The sequence below is a fragment of the Hippocampus comes genome, unplaced genomic scaffold (assembly GCF_001891065.2).
Source record: "Hippocampus comes isolate QL1 unplaced genomic scaffold, H_comes_QL1_v1.1 scaffold3, whole genome shotgun sequence".
Lineage (NCBI taxonomy): Eukaryota > Metazoa > Chordata > Actinopteri > Syngnathiformes > Syngnathidae > Hippocampus > Hippocampus comes.
This window is the reverse complement of record NW_017805133.1, coordinates 193,954-208,021: the sequence shown is the minus strand read 5'-3', so window position 1 is coordinate 208,021 and position 14,068 is coordinate 193,954. Positions and strand designations below refer to the sequence as shown.

The window sequence follows — 14,068 nt, the reverse complement described above, 5'->3', positions numbered from 1 at the left end:
GGGACCCCGGGGCCCCCCGCCCCCCCCCCCCCGTCGCCGCCGCCGTTGCTCCTGGGCACCGTCAGCGAGCTGGTCGGCCACCCCGGAGGAGCTCGCAAGAGCCACGCGCGCACGCGCTCCTGCCCGGTCTTCATCCCGCCGGCGCGCCCCGAGGCCCCCGCCGCCGCCGCCACGCTGCTGCTCTGCCACGGCAGCCTCAAAGCAATAACGCCCAGAGGCTCCGGGCTCGTATGACCCTTCACGAACAAAAACGCCACTCACCCTCCTCTTCAAGGGCTGATTGACAACGCCGCCGTCATGGTGCTAACTCATTTCCCACTCAAAAGCACAAACTGTGTTCTATGCAAGATTGCCGACTCTGTCTTCAGCTCCAACAACTCGACTGTCTGTCCCAAAGATGTGAGCCGGAAATCATTCACGATGCGCGCCAGAATTGTGATGGTGATGATTCATGATTGTATTCTGTACATAGGGCAGCAGGATGTTCAAACGGTCCTTGAGCCAAGAACACCTACTGTATAGTTACTTCAAGTCACTTGTGATATTTTGGAAATGACAACACAATGCGTGACCCAAAACTTTCCTCCTTTTGCCGAATCGTGAGCGACTGATCAACGACAAGGCTGTTTTATGCCACTCCCACTCGCCGTTTACTGCCAAACTAAAACATAATTACAGCTTGTGTATTTAAAACAATCAGAAATGTTGCCTTACTTCGGTAAATTCACTTAGCTAAATGCTAACGTCAATGCAAAACACCCGAACATTGAACAGCTGGTTCGTTTGTGTGCAGGATTGCGGTTGTACGCTGCCCCCCAGTGGTCAAGGTGGGCACACCTGAAGGAGCGGAACAACAAATTAAATTGCACCATTTTATTCTGATCACGTATTTACATTAAGTACACTATTAGAGGGTGATATTTTCCTTTATTTAAAACACCCCCCCTTTTTTTTTTATTTTGAGTTTTGAACATGGTCACAGAACATTTTGTATTTCAAGGCACCACTGCACAAACATTGCCCCAACCGGATAGACCTTTTGGGTTACTTTGTGATGAGCGCATCTGCCTCACAGGTTCTGGGTTCAAATCGCTTCTCGGGCTAGCCACTCGCTAGTGAGCCATCGATTGGCTTGCCGCCACACGCGTCATCAAGTTTATTACTTCGAAAAATTTCTCTGAACACGAAGCTGAATGGCAAAATTCCCAACCGGTGTTTTGATCCATGTCCACCTTTCTGCCCCTCTGTGACTCTTCCAGTCGCTTTCCATCTCTGTTGCAACCTGCTCATGACGACACTTTGTAACTGATGTAAAACTAATAATAATAATTTTCATTGGAACTGAGTGAAATTGGATAATATCCCAGCACATTGGTTGAGAATCACTGGATTAGAAAACAAACAAAAATGGCATGTCTACTACTCATCATCCCCTAAAAATGTGAAAAAAAATCGATCACCATAATACGGACATATTGTATATAAGCATAATGTTAAACACACATTTACTAAACATTAAACAAAAAAAATGCATTTTATTACAATTAGATGAGCTCAAGTTTATACACACACACACACGTGTCTATATGTGCGTTAATTCCACCCTGGCGTGACTTAAACTGTACCTCAAACGTGATCATCCTGTAAATATTGACGATTGTAACAATTATTGATAAATGCAAATAGTGTAGCGTGTAGATGACAAGTACTTATAAACTGTCATTCAAAGACAGAAATACAAACTGGAGTTGTCTTTGGCAGTGCCTGAACCGTGCTGTTAAATTCAGCAGACAGGGACTACCCACAATGCACTTCTCTCTCCTCTCAGTGATAACCGGCCTTTAAAAAAGAAAAAAAAGTTTTTGTTACACTTTTGCAAAAACATGACCAACAACAGGAGCTTGGACCTCATGATGATTATCACAAGTGTGAATTATTGTAATAATTCCCCGCTGGGAAAAAAAAGTACAGTACAGTATTCTGAAAAGCTTTTCATTTGCGGCATCAGTGTTCCTCAGGAGCAGAAAAGTGTCATTTTTTTCTGTTCGTTTCTGTTTGTGGACGTTTGATTTCCAGGTGACTTGAATGCATAATTGTCATTAAAAAGTCGACAATATAACGTCTCCTATATGTGTTTGTGTGTGTGTGTGTGTGTATATATATATTATAACGAGCAGAAGACGACGGTAAAATGAGGACAGGTGTGCATGACACGTTAATCAAGCACAGTGCGCAGGTGCGACAAGGTGGCGACGACGGCCTGTTCTCAGCTACGTGAGCACAAATGTTTGTCGACGTTTACACCACAGTACATTTACGGATGGCAAGTGAGGAGACTTGCCCGCTCGCGGGACACAATGGCGTTCGAGGTTTGAGTACATCACGTCGCAATTCACCTCCCTGTGCATGATGTGGATTGTACCCAGTACTGCTGTTTCGTTTGCTACGAGTTCAAATGATTTTGGTTTTTCAATTCTGAGTTCACCCAAGGAGAATGAAAGCGTTCTGAAGTTTAGATAGAAATAAATTTCATGTTACTTGTACATCAATGACTAAATATTCATCGTGCTTTCAACTTCTGGTGTTGTGGCTTTTTGAGCTTCGAATAATTTGGCTGTTACAGTGCGTGGTCGCTAGGTGGTATCTTGAGAAACAATCATGCAGAAACGGGTATAATCACGGCAATAGTGACATCTACTGGCAAAATAAGAACATAACTACTTTGGTTTTTCTAGACAGATGACAGGACAATTTATTTTACCAAAAAGAATGACCTGTCCACGCTTGTTTATTTTGAATGTTTTAAGAAGTATAGGAATGACATTATTTTTTTTTTGTCAGGGTTCCTTAAAGGGGAATTGAACCCACAAATGTTCTTAACAATATGGTCTAAGCAGCCCAACTAGTCTAAGAAAATGCATTCAAGCACATGATCACAGGTATACACAATATATCACAAGTTCAACATTTTTGATCCATACCTGAGCAATAACTGAAAAGGTACAACGACCTATGCTAATGACACAAAAATACACATAGATAGCAACTGAGATACCCAGACAATGTTGCAGTAATGAAGGCAATTGTAACGTTTGCATCCCCAAGTTCCAAGCAGGACACTTGAATGTTGTTGAATTTTAACAAAACGTGTTGACAAGTGCTTCAATGGCAGCTTATCATCCTGATGTTGTGTATTGTCATGGTCGAAACACAGCACGGCGTGTGCGTTCATATGTACGGGAAGGCATCGGTGTCCGTGTGGCACTTCTTGAGCAGGCCCAATGCGATGGCCTTAACCGCCCGCATGGTCTCGTTGCACGTGGGGTTGATGAGGGTCTCTGGAAGCAGGAAGCCGAAGTAGCCCGTGTCTCGCAGCTCGAAGGCGAATGCGTATGGGATCCCGTTCCTGTAGGCCCAGTCTATGGAACTGCCCGAGCTAACGTCTTTGTGACAGAGAGGAACAGAAAGCAAAATCCTGCACCTTACGTTTCACATTGTCATCCCGGTTATTTCTAGCGTCATACAGTGGTGCCGTGAAAAAGCCTGAACTGGTTTAGTGCTAACATACAATGGGAAACACCACAGGCTAGCAATTAGCATCATGTGTGGTAACAGCATATACATTCATCGGCATATATTCTTTATCCTCTGCGGAAGACGACGAATACTACTGCTGTACTGAGAAGCCCAGAGAGGAGCTGAAGGGTTTTTTTTGAGCTGCTATCTGCAAATGGTACTTCAAAAGGTACAATAACGTATACTCACAAAGGGTCGTAGAAGCAGGTCCATATCTGTACTTGACTCCATAGGCTGAATACAACGCTTTCACTGCATTGTGAGCTGCTGACTCCTTAAAAAAAATTTAATTCCGTTGATGATAGGTTTTGTCTGAAGTTTATTATTCCTCACTCGGCGGTCTTACCACGCAGTTAAAGTTGGGGATGGCGGCGTACTTGTAGGAATATGGGTAGAGGAGCATCTGGGCGTACGCGTGCACGGAAATGTAGGCCTTGACGCGCTTCTTGTGCTTGCGCAGGAACTTGACGACAGCCCTTACTTCTGGCTCCGATTTGGGGTTGGGCCCGCAGTAGGTGTCGTCGCAGGGGTGAGAAGAAGCCCCCTCTTCTGCGAAACACAGCAAATCCATTTTATTTTTACAGTTGGGGATATTATTTTTTGCAATTAGGGTTCTTAAAATCAACAATCCCACCTTTATCTGTGCCAAATCATGCTGATTAACCAAATGTTATGATCCCAGTTAGCCAGCTAAGCTAATGCTAGGTACACCGATGTTTGCGTTAAGTCAGTGGTGATTGACGTCACAACATCAGAAATTATTCGAAAATTTATTATTAGTGTAGAATGATGTATTGTAGATGATGAGGTCATGTTTTTTCCACACGTGTCATGAAAGTGTAAGCACCTTGATCACAAAGCCCCCAAAGCGACATTTTCCTTACATCGCCCCTTTGTAACCAGAGGGCTTTGACGCTATTAACTCTCCCTTTCCTTCCCAATTGACATAACTTCTTTTTTTGTTTTTTTTTTTCCCCAAAATACTGCATTACTTTACCCACCCATTTCGTGACCCCCAAAAATTTATTCAACGACAATGGCTAATTAGCAATCAAAAGCATGGATAATTTGGAGAGTCGGAGCCCAAGTGCGGGCGCCAGGGAGTATACAAGCACGCCAATAGCAGACTGTCCAAGGAGGGTGAGTTCCCCTTTTGGCAATGTATTAAGCTGTAAAAATGTTGATGGAACCGTACATGCATGACAAATTTGGAAAGTTGCATTCCTGATGGCACATTATTTCTTGAAGTAAAACCAGAAATAGCGCTCAGAGAATTGTGAAATCCAGTCGTGACAAAGTTTACGATGTTCCCAGACCGCAAATTAAACCGATCTTGGGACGAATGGCTGAGAGTTGCCACTTGTTTGGAACCCGATTTGGCCAACTCGGACCTTGTGGTATAAAAGCAGCTTTGCCTCTAAAAGTAACAGAAAATGGGATGCTCAGAGATCCGGAAATTCAGTTGTAAAGAGGTTCAGGGGGGGGCCATATAATTTTTCTGGACCCCCCCTAATATGCATGCCAGTAATTCACGGTTGAGTGTGTGGTCACAGGCGGCCCAAATGTTTTGACCACAATTTGGCGAACAGTTTCGAAACCATGTATCTGTGCGTTGAGTTACTGTGTCGGCTCAAAAATCTTACCCGTTGTTTCAGACGCACCACCAACGGCACCAGGCAATGGTGTCGGAAGGAGGTTACTTCAAACAGAGCGGCCTCAAGCGGGCGCTCTTCTACAGCGAGAGCTCAAACCGCGACCTGGTTGCTCAAAACACTGCTCTGAGAGCGCAGATGGAGAGTGAGCGCCAGAGTCACCACAGGGAGCGCCAGAGGCTCCAGCAGGCTCTGGACGAGGCGAGGAGTGACCGGAGCGCCCCGGCGATTGAGCAGAAGCTTCGGGAAAGGGAGCACGAGATGGGCGTCCTTCAAGACATTTTGGCCGCCGCTCAGCGGGAAACGGTGCAGGTGCGGCAGTACTGGATGGAGGAGCATAACCTGCTCAAGAGGGCCCGCGAGGACGACTCTGAGAACATCGTGGCGGCCGTCAACGCCGAGTGGCAGCAGTGGTGGAGCGTCCGCGAGCAGGAGGCGGCGGCCCAGCTGCAAGCTCAGTGGGAGAGCGCGCAGTGGCACGCCGAGGAGATGGCGGCTCAATTCAACGCCAAGCTCCAGAGCGTCCAGAGACACAGCACCGACACCGTCGTTTACTACAAGGCGGAACTGGAGCGCCAGCAGTGGCACATGAGCCGGAGCGTCATGGAGAAGGACGACGTGATCGCCAAGCTGACCAAAGAGAACTGCCTGCTCGAAGCGGACCAAACCGCCTTGTCCGGACAGATCCTCAAATTGGAAACGGAAGCCTGCGAGCTGCAACAATCCGTTTTCCATCTGAGGGAGGAGCTGAAGGTGGAGCGGGAGGCCAGGACGCTGGTGGACGAGGAACTCCCCGCGGCCATAGCCGCTCTCACGCGGGAGATTGAACTGGAGCGCCAACACCACCGGAAGGAAGAGCAGATGCTCCGAGAAGCTCTGGATGAGATTCAGCTGCAGGAGAAACGAATGGAGGCCAGTGACCTACAGGACGCTCTGGCGGCCTCCCAACGGGAAACGGCCAACGTGCGCAAGTACTGGATGCAAGAATGCGAGGAGCTCAAAAAGAGTGCCGAGGAGAACACCAAGACCATGGTGGAGGCCATCAACAGCGAGTGGCAGCGGTTTAAAGCCGAGTGGGAGCACATGCAGAGGCACACCAGCCAGGCCCTGCGGGAGAAGGACGATCTGCTCGCTACGTTGCTCGCCGACATCGAGAAGTTGACATCTCAGCTCGTCAAAGTCAAACCGGAGACCCCGGAGCATCTGGATGCCGAGACTGTGCTCGGCAAGCAAGACGACCTGGACGATCTGGCCTCTCCCCGACAACTTTCTAACAAGTCTGGGGTCATTCATGTGCAGTAGTATTGACGCTGATGCACTTGGGAGAGTTTTTAAAGAGACGGCTGGTCTAGAACAACACTCTGGAGGCTCTTCAGGCAAACGCTGCGGAAATACACGTCAAAAATCTTACCGGTTGGGACCACCTGATCTCGTGAGACTTCGGTTCATTCAGCATCCAGGGTTTCCCCCTCGAAACGGGGGTGTGCACGTCCAAGTCGATTTTGATGTTTCTCATTTGTTTATTTATTTATTTTTGGGTGTATTTAGTTTCAGTTCTGTAATGCCGCCAACCGAGAGTCCCGTGATCTGACCGTCAAAAGATATAGCGGAGGCAGAGTGACGTTATCAATTGCTCAGGTCCAAAGTGGCGGTTCGACTCTTTTTACACTTCTACCATTAAACAACGCCAAAAAAAAAAACAACAAAAAACAGGAATGTTGTTTATTTCAAATAATTTTAAAGTACTTTATTTTCTTCCATATTTATGTTGAGCAAAAAATATATATATCCCTCCTACCACCTTTGAATATTCAAATAAATTTTCTCTTTCAATTTATGGTCAATATTTAATATTAGATTATTGTAAACAGAATTATGAAAACTCTCATTTAAAATTACATTGATCTGAGCGCTTAGTTGATTGCAAATACCGTTAAAAACATACTGACCTGCTTTTTCCTCTTGAGTGTTCGGCAAATATTTCCCTGCGTTTTTTTTTTTTTTTTGTGTGTTTTATGACTGCACTCACCGCACCATTTGACTTTCCAGTTCCTGTTGGCGTCCACTCCCCGACAGTGGAACTTGCCATTTTTGGATCGCGTCTTCCTCCAGAAGCGATCCTGCACAATGGGGGAGGAAAAAAAAAGATTCTGTATGCAGCTACAGGTACCTGCCGTTTACACCGGCTTGTAAAATGTGTTTATCGTCACGTGTGGGTCGGTCCAAGTACCGTAGTCCAGCTGAAGTGGTATCCGTCCACGTTGAAGACGGGCATAATGTAGAAATTGAGCTGGTTGAGCAGTCGTCTCATTGCCGTGTCGTATCGGTACAAATTAAGCGCCTGTAATTGTATATAGCATCAAATCGAGTCAGGTATGTCCTTTAAAATGCAAATTAAATTCATTGTGGAAAAACTGAAATGTTAATAATCGCCACAACTGAGTCCAACATAGTTCTCAGTCTTGACAAGGAGTTTTTGTACATTTTGATGAAATCTCATTCTCGCATTTATGAAAGAGTAGCATCAAACTTTTTTTTTTTTTAAATATCACCAGGGCTGTTCAAACTCGATCCTCAGGGGCTGCTGCCCCCCCCCCCAACCCTGTTTTGCGGCAGGAAGAGATGGAAAACGGGCAGAACAGCGCCCCTTGAGGACCGGAGCTGGACGTGCCTGGATTAAATCATCAAATTTGATCACGGGTATTTTATGACTGAGCCACGGGGGGAAAAAAAATGAATGGATTTGCAACCTGACAAATTTCTGGAGGAAAAACGGCTCATTTTGGAGACAGCAGCAAGTCTACGTACATGTTAGCAGCATACATTTTTTTCTCTCGTGTAAGATAGCACAAATCAGTTTGCTTTTCAGTAGCACCTTGGCTTTAATACAAACACAATAAAACAGACAAGCACACCAAATTTCACGTGACTCGCTAAAAATAGCTTTGGGGTCTGAACTTCCTTGAAAGAACCTCTGAAAGTGGCGAAAATGAGACTAAAATGGCCGCCACAAACCAAAATACAAAACTTTGTGTGTCAGTTCAGGTACGGGTTCTTGAGTTTTTGTGGGCCTGCCAATGGTAGACAAGCTTATCAAATTTCATGTGGCTAGCTAAAAATGGCTTCCAGGGTGAATTAAAAGAACAATGGCCAAAATGATCCCAAAATGGTCGCTTCAAACTAAATGGCAGACTTCATGTTTCTTTTCAGGCATACATTCTTGAGAGTTTTTGTAGCTTTCCTCATGGTGGAAAAAAACATAGCAAATTTCATGTGGAGAAATTGGCTTTGGGGGCTGAATTGTGAAAAAAATGATTTTGTTTTTTGGAGAGGGGCCCAAACATTAATAAGCAGAAAAAGCCTTGACTTGCCAAACGCTTTTGTTTAGAAACAAACCGTTGTAACTTTTGGCACGTCCAATAATGAAAAGCATACTTTTTTTCCACAACCTTAAGCCGTTACTGAAAACAGGCGTCCTGAAGCAAAGCCATGTGCCCTTCAAACGAAGTCAACCATTAAACAAATTGTAAAAGCGTGGCTCTGGCCCGCCTCTGGCGTGACTTTTAAGAGTTTCAGTTCATGATGAAACTTGTAAACGTCTGCTTCTGGACCATAAACGTGTGTTGCTTAATTATTTGCACAAGCGTGCAAGGTCGAAACGTATTTTCATGTATAGATTTCGACAAAAAAAAAAGTAGCGCTACCTCTTTGACGAACCACTGACAGAAGGCCGGTCCTATCCACTCCCTGGCGTGGACCCCACAATCGATCCAGACTGCTTTTTTCTGCGCCCGACTTCTCTTTCCTAGCTGACACCAGATAAGCGTTGTCTGTTTAGGGTTTATTTTGAACCGTCCCCGCACTTCTTACCTGAAGGACGTAAAGGGGTCGTCCTTCGTATGACTTCCCAATGGAGAACATGTTGAGCAGGTCGGAGTGCGTTGTGTTCATCTCAAACATCCATCTCTGAATCTAAACAAACATGTATTTTCCATTTGAAATACATGGAATAATTTCATGAATACATTTTACCCAGTATGGGTTTACTATTCATCTCTGAGACGGAACCAGGATCAAATTTCGCAATACCGAAAATTTAAATTGTAGACATGGTTCCAATTTGGTCACAATAGCTGTAGTTCAAAAGGTCAAAACCACCCTAAAATGGCCGCTCTATACAAAATGGCAGACTCTGTGTCATTTTGGGCATGGGTTTTTGAGACTTTTTTTTGTTTTTTGTGTGGACTTTTAATAGATATGCCGACCAAATTTCATGTTGCTCGATAGAAGGAGCAGCAGGCGCTGAATTTTCAAAAAATATCCGTGAGAAATTTGATGGAAATCCCTCCAATATTAGAGGTAAAAACGCTGCGGGGGGGAGGAGAGTGACGTCACGTTATAAAGAATACTGCAGCGCTCCGATTAAAAATGTTTGCTCTAAGATAGACATGTACTTTTATGGTGCTTTTCGGGTATTTTTTTTCTCCTAAATGACCAAATTTAGATTATTCATATAACTTGACGTCTTTTGTTTCGTTGTAATTGACTAATTTCAAAACTATCGTTTTTTTTTTTGACGTCATTGACTTTTCGGGCCGTTCATACTTCCAACTTAGTTTCTGTAAAATGAAAATATTAATCGACGAAACGTACTATATTGTTCTGATAATATTACTCTTGGAATAATCTGACCTGTATTTTATACGCTCCTGCTTTAAGGCGGCGTGGAGTCGTTGCGTGTGTCTGCGTTTCATGAAAGTAGTGTAATTGGCTTTTGTGGGACATGGAAGGACTGTTACCTCCTCCAAGGAGTGGTAGATCTCGTAGTCGTATTGACTCTCTGACCTCCGCTTGCGAGATGAGCGAAGTCTTGTCTGCTTTTCAATTTCCTGCTGCAGATTAGAGATAAAAACGCTGCGGGGGGGAGGAGAGTGACGTCACGTTATAAAGAATACTGCAGCGCTCCGATTAAAAATGTTTGCGCTAAGATAGACATGTACTTTTATGGTGCTTTTCGGGTATTTTTTTCTCCTAAATGACCAAATTTAGATTATTCATATAACTTGACGTCTTTTGTTTCGTTGTAATTGACTATTTTCAAAACAGTATCGGTTTATTTTTTTTTGACGTCATTGACTTCTCGGGCCGTTCATAGTTCCAACTTATTTTCTGTAAAATGAAAATATTAATCAACGAAACGTATTATATTGTTCTGATAATATTACTCTTGGAACATCTTACCTGTATTTTATACGTTCCTGCTTTAAGGCGGCGTGGAGTCGTTGCGTGTCTCTGCGTTTCATGTGCACGTCCACCGTCGCATTCCAACCGATCAGAGAAACGCTGTTCGGCTGCCACAAGTCCACCTTAAACGCATCAAATCAAGTCACTGTTATGACATTGCTAACGTTAACAAACATTTATTTTTTTGCGGGGGGGCGGGGGGTCCTAATATTACAAGAAGAGAGCCTACCTTCATGCTTTCGAGAATGGTCTTTAGTGTGCCAACCTCTTCGTTGTTACTTGGGTTTATTCTGAACACTTGATCGCTGCAAGAAGAACAAGTGTTAAGTTACCATCGCCTCGAACAAAAAGACACCACGTGCGTTTTTTTTTTCTGTCGAACGCCGCACAGCAGACGTCTGATGGGAAGACGCTGAAGGTGGACGCGACGGCAGCGCCAAGCTTCATTGTGGGATCGGGTTTCAACAGGTGGCGCGTAGTGTGGTGGAAGCAGCTGTGCTCCATGTTTATCGAAAGCAACACATGTTTAGATGACGGCATGTGAGGCAAACGTGTCTTAAAATTGGGAGACGCATTAGGTGGAATAAGAATTGTTTTCATGCGTCTCGGGGTGCTGCCATTTTGTTCAACACCGCCCTCTGCTGGCAACCGGAAATTGACATCAAAATGGCCTCGGGCTCGTATTACAAACGTGTTTTCTGGGTTTGGGAATTAGACGCCCACAATGCGAGCCCGAGTGCATTCACGAGTCAATTTCAGTCGACAGCAGGGGGCGATACCGGACAAAATGGCAGCACCCTGAGATTGTGGGAAAGCACATGGATTTATCTGCTTAATATTAATAAGAATACCATACTCCAATACTCTAGTGGGAGCACATGGACCGTTTATTGAAGGTCTTAAACTTAAAATACAGCTTTTTAAATTTGACATCTATATTTTAAAGACGTTTTTGTTCTCTAAAAAGTTTTTCAAGCAAAATAGTCGTTTCACAGTTTGCGATGTTGTTTGGCACTTCCCGGCCGCCGTACCTTTCAATCGAGGAACCTACTTTTATTTCTCCAAACCCAAAATGCTGAGAAATTTTGAAGAAACGAAAAAAAAAAAACCAAGCACAATTTGGAAATGCACGTTTTTCCCATTATATTTGAAAAAATAACAAAAAATAGAAGTACCTGCGTTAGGATTAAAAACTTGGGTCGTGTGTCGTCACGCATGTGTGTGCGCCCGCGCGTTCACTCACTCAAGGTTTTTACAATGTCCCACAGGAAGCGGGGCACCCTCAATGAAGGCAGGCGTCAGTTCGGACGACCAACACTCACAGGGCACTTTATTATTATTACAAGTTTGAGCGCCATATGTACCGAGGTAACAATGCGCTCATTATCGTCGACGTGAAGGGTAGAACTGCGCTTCATTTGCCAGACATGCTCTTATTTGACATTCATCCAAAATACATCAATGTACAGTACGCTTGCTTATATGGAGGAGGAAATGAGAAGAGGTGCCTCCCTCCTCTTCATCAAAAGCTCCATTGACGAACCCTTTTGCGTATTTTAAGATTCTTTCGAGACATGATAGAGAGATCATTTGATCTAAAAATGACTATATTGACATATTGCTTTTAGTCTTGAAATAAATGCACGATTTCAATCTTGTCTAAAGAAAAAAGGCCTTTTTATCTTGGCAACATTCGACTTTCATGTAAAATGTTAATTTTTGGACATTACGACTTTAATCTGAAATATGTCGCACTTTATTCTCGTAATAAAAAAAAACATACTACGGCCCTTGCAATATCATGACGATAATCTAAAAAAATAGGACTCTCCTTGGAATATTACAATTTAAATTTCCCCAATTTTTGTTCCCCAAAAGATTACAACTTTTTACACCCCCACCCTCGTGCAGTATGCCCCATACTCATTGGTATTTTCCACTTGTACACAGCTAGGAATTTTCAAACGTTTACTTCAAACACTTTCTGGAAGTGACTTGAGAAGAGATGAAATGCCTTCCCATGAGTTCCTCGAACAAAAAAAAAAACAAAAAACGTCCAGGTGGAGAAGTTTGAAGCGTAACATTCTTGCATGCGGGTCTTATATCAACAAAAAGCACATATAGAGCCTTTCTTTGTTCGCTCCAGATGAGAAAATCCACACTGCGACACATCTGATTGCAATTGCGTCTCATCCCTCATGGCCACACATGAATGGAAAAGGAGGTGAGGTGGGGGCTGGGAGTCTTCTTCTTTACTCACCCAGCGTAGCGGTTCTTGTAGAGTGAGTGTGCGCATAGCACAGCGCTGAAGATTATCGCACTTGGCAGCAAAAAAAGACGAAATGGCCACCCGAAGTCCACTGTCATCATGTCATGTGAGGTGGGGGGGTCAAAGTTCTATGGATGAAATTACTCCAGTGACTGGAGTCCACTTCCACTCGGTCCACCTCAGACTGGAAGAACGGTTTTTGACACCTGATGCGCAGGAGGTGCCAAATGTGAAGAAGAGGAGGAGGAGGGGAAGGCAGGGGGAGCGTTTACCACCTCGCCTGTTTTTAAACCAGGCTGCTTGGCTGACGACAGTGACGAGGAGGGCTCACGTAGGACGCAGTGGCGAGCCCCCCCCCCACTGCGCATGCGCACTCACAAGTGCGATTCGAGACTCCAAATTAGAAATAAACGGGACACAAATCTAATCTTGAACTGATATTTGATACATATAGGTATACAATATTTCAAATAGTCCGATGTGTTTGATTAGTTTAACGCTCATGAATTTTTACGATGCTAATTTGTGACAATTTGTGCTCCTTACATTTTGCATGACGGTCCCCAATTTAACATAGTAGCATTTTTTTCCCCGAATACGTTCGTATTTTTCCTCAATATGTGTGTATTTTTTCCTAGTAAGACAAAAACATTTTTATTGAAGTTGATTTAAAAAAAATCTTTGTATTTTTAGACCGAAATCGTTACTTAGTAATATTTTTCGTATGATGATGATGATGATGATTATTATTATTAATATTATATGAGAAATGGGCATTGTGTTTGCTTATATAATGAAAATGTTCAGAGCGTTTAATGATGTCGGCAAACGTGCGCGTCTCACTCCACGAAGTTCTGTACTTCTGTTTTACTCCAACGGGCTGATTTAATATCGAAAGTTAACCACCGTCTTGTTTCTTTTGTGATTTTTCCGCAAGGGCAGCAGATTTTTCACATGCTTGCCTTCTATGTCAACAAGAGCGCCACCTGTTTTACGCCCAATTGCTGGATAGTATACTGTACTACGTAGCCCCAAAATAACAGCAAGCTCCTCCCCTCACTCACTGTGACAGCAGCACGGGAATGTTCCGTTTCTCCTCACACTTGATGAGCCACCTTAGTTTTAGTTAGTTCAAGTAGTGTTGTATTTTTCATCTAATGGCTTTAAGTGTGTGTGTGTGTGTGTGTGTGTGTGTGTGTGTTTCTAATTTTAGTTGTGTGTGTATATTGAAGACAGTGAGGAAAATTATTTTAGTTAAAATCAATGGCCCCCCTCTAGTGGCGGCAAATATACATCACAGCCATGGTGAGGGACTTGCAATAACAGA

General features: G+C 44.0%; 3 protein-coding genes across 3 annotated transcripts in view; 2 read left to right on the top strand and 1 right to left on the bottom strand.

The window, feature by feature from the left end:
* The window catches only part of slco5a1 (solute carrier organic anion transporter family member 5A1), a 56,535-nt gene extending 54,570 nt beyond the window's left edge, over positions 1-1,965 (top strand). The window contains exon 16 of the mRNA XM_019866292.1: positions 31-1,965. Within this exon, the coding sequence (XP_019721851.1) occupies positions 31-234 (204 nt within the window). The 3' untranslated portion in view covers positions 235-1,965. The remainder of the gene's footprint in view (positions 1-30) is intronic.
* Positions 1,966-2,289: 324 nt separating this feature from the next.
* cpa6 (carboxypeptidase A6) lies at positions 2,290-13,092 on the bottom strand. The gene is made up of 11 exons (XM_019866295.1): positions 12,733-13,092; positions 10,702-10,777; positions 10,470-10,594; positions 10,028-10,142; positions 9,099-9,200; positions 8,933-9,037; positions 7,459-7,569; positions 7,258-7,348; positions 3,923-4,125; positions 3,766-3,850; positions 2,290-3,443 (listed from the first exon to the last, which is right to left on the bottom strand). Exons 1-11 carry the CDS (start codon positions 12,840-12,842, stop codon positions 3,229-3,231), a joined length of 1,338 nt encoding a protein of 445 aa, XP_019721854.1. The 5' UTR covers positions 12,843-13,092; the 3' UTR covers positions 2,290-3,228.
* LOC109513693 (golgin subfamily A member 6-like protein 6) lies at positions 4,152-7,127 on the top strand. Its single transcript, XM_019866294.1, has 2 exons — positions 4,152-4,716; positions 5,232-7,127. Exons 1-2 carry the CDS (start codon positions 4,636-4,638, stop codon positions 6,528-6,530), a joined length of 1,380 nt encoding a protein of 459 aa, XP_019721853.1. The 5' UTR covers positions 4,152-4,635; the 3' UTR covers positions 6,531-7,127.
* Positions 13,093-14,068: the final 976 nt, after the last annotated feature.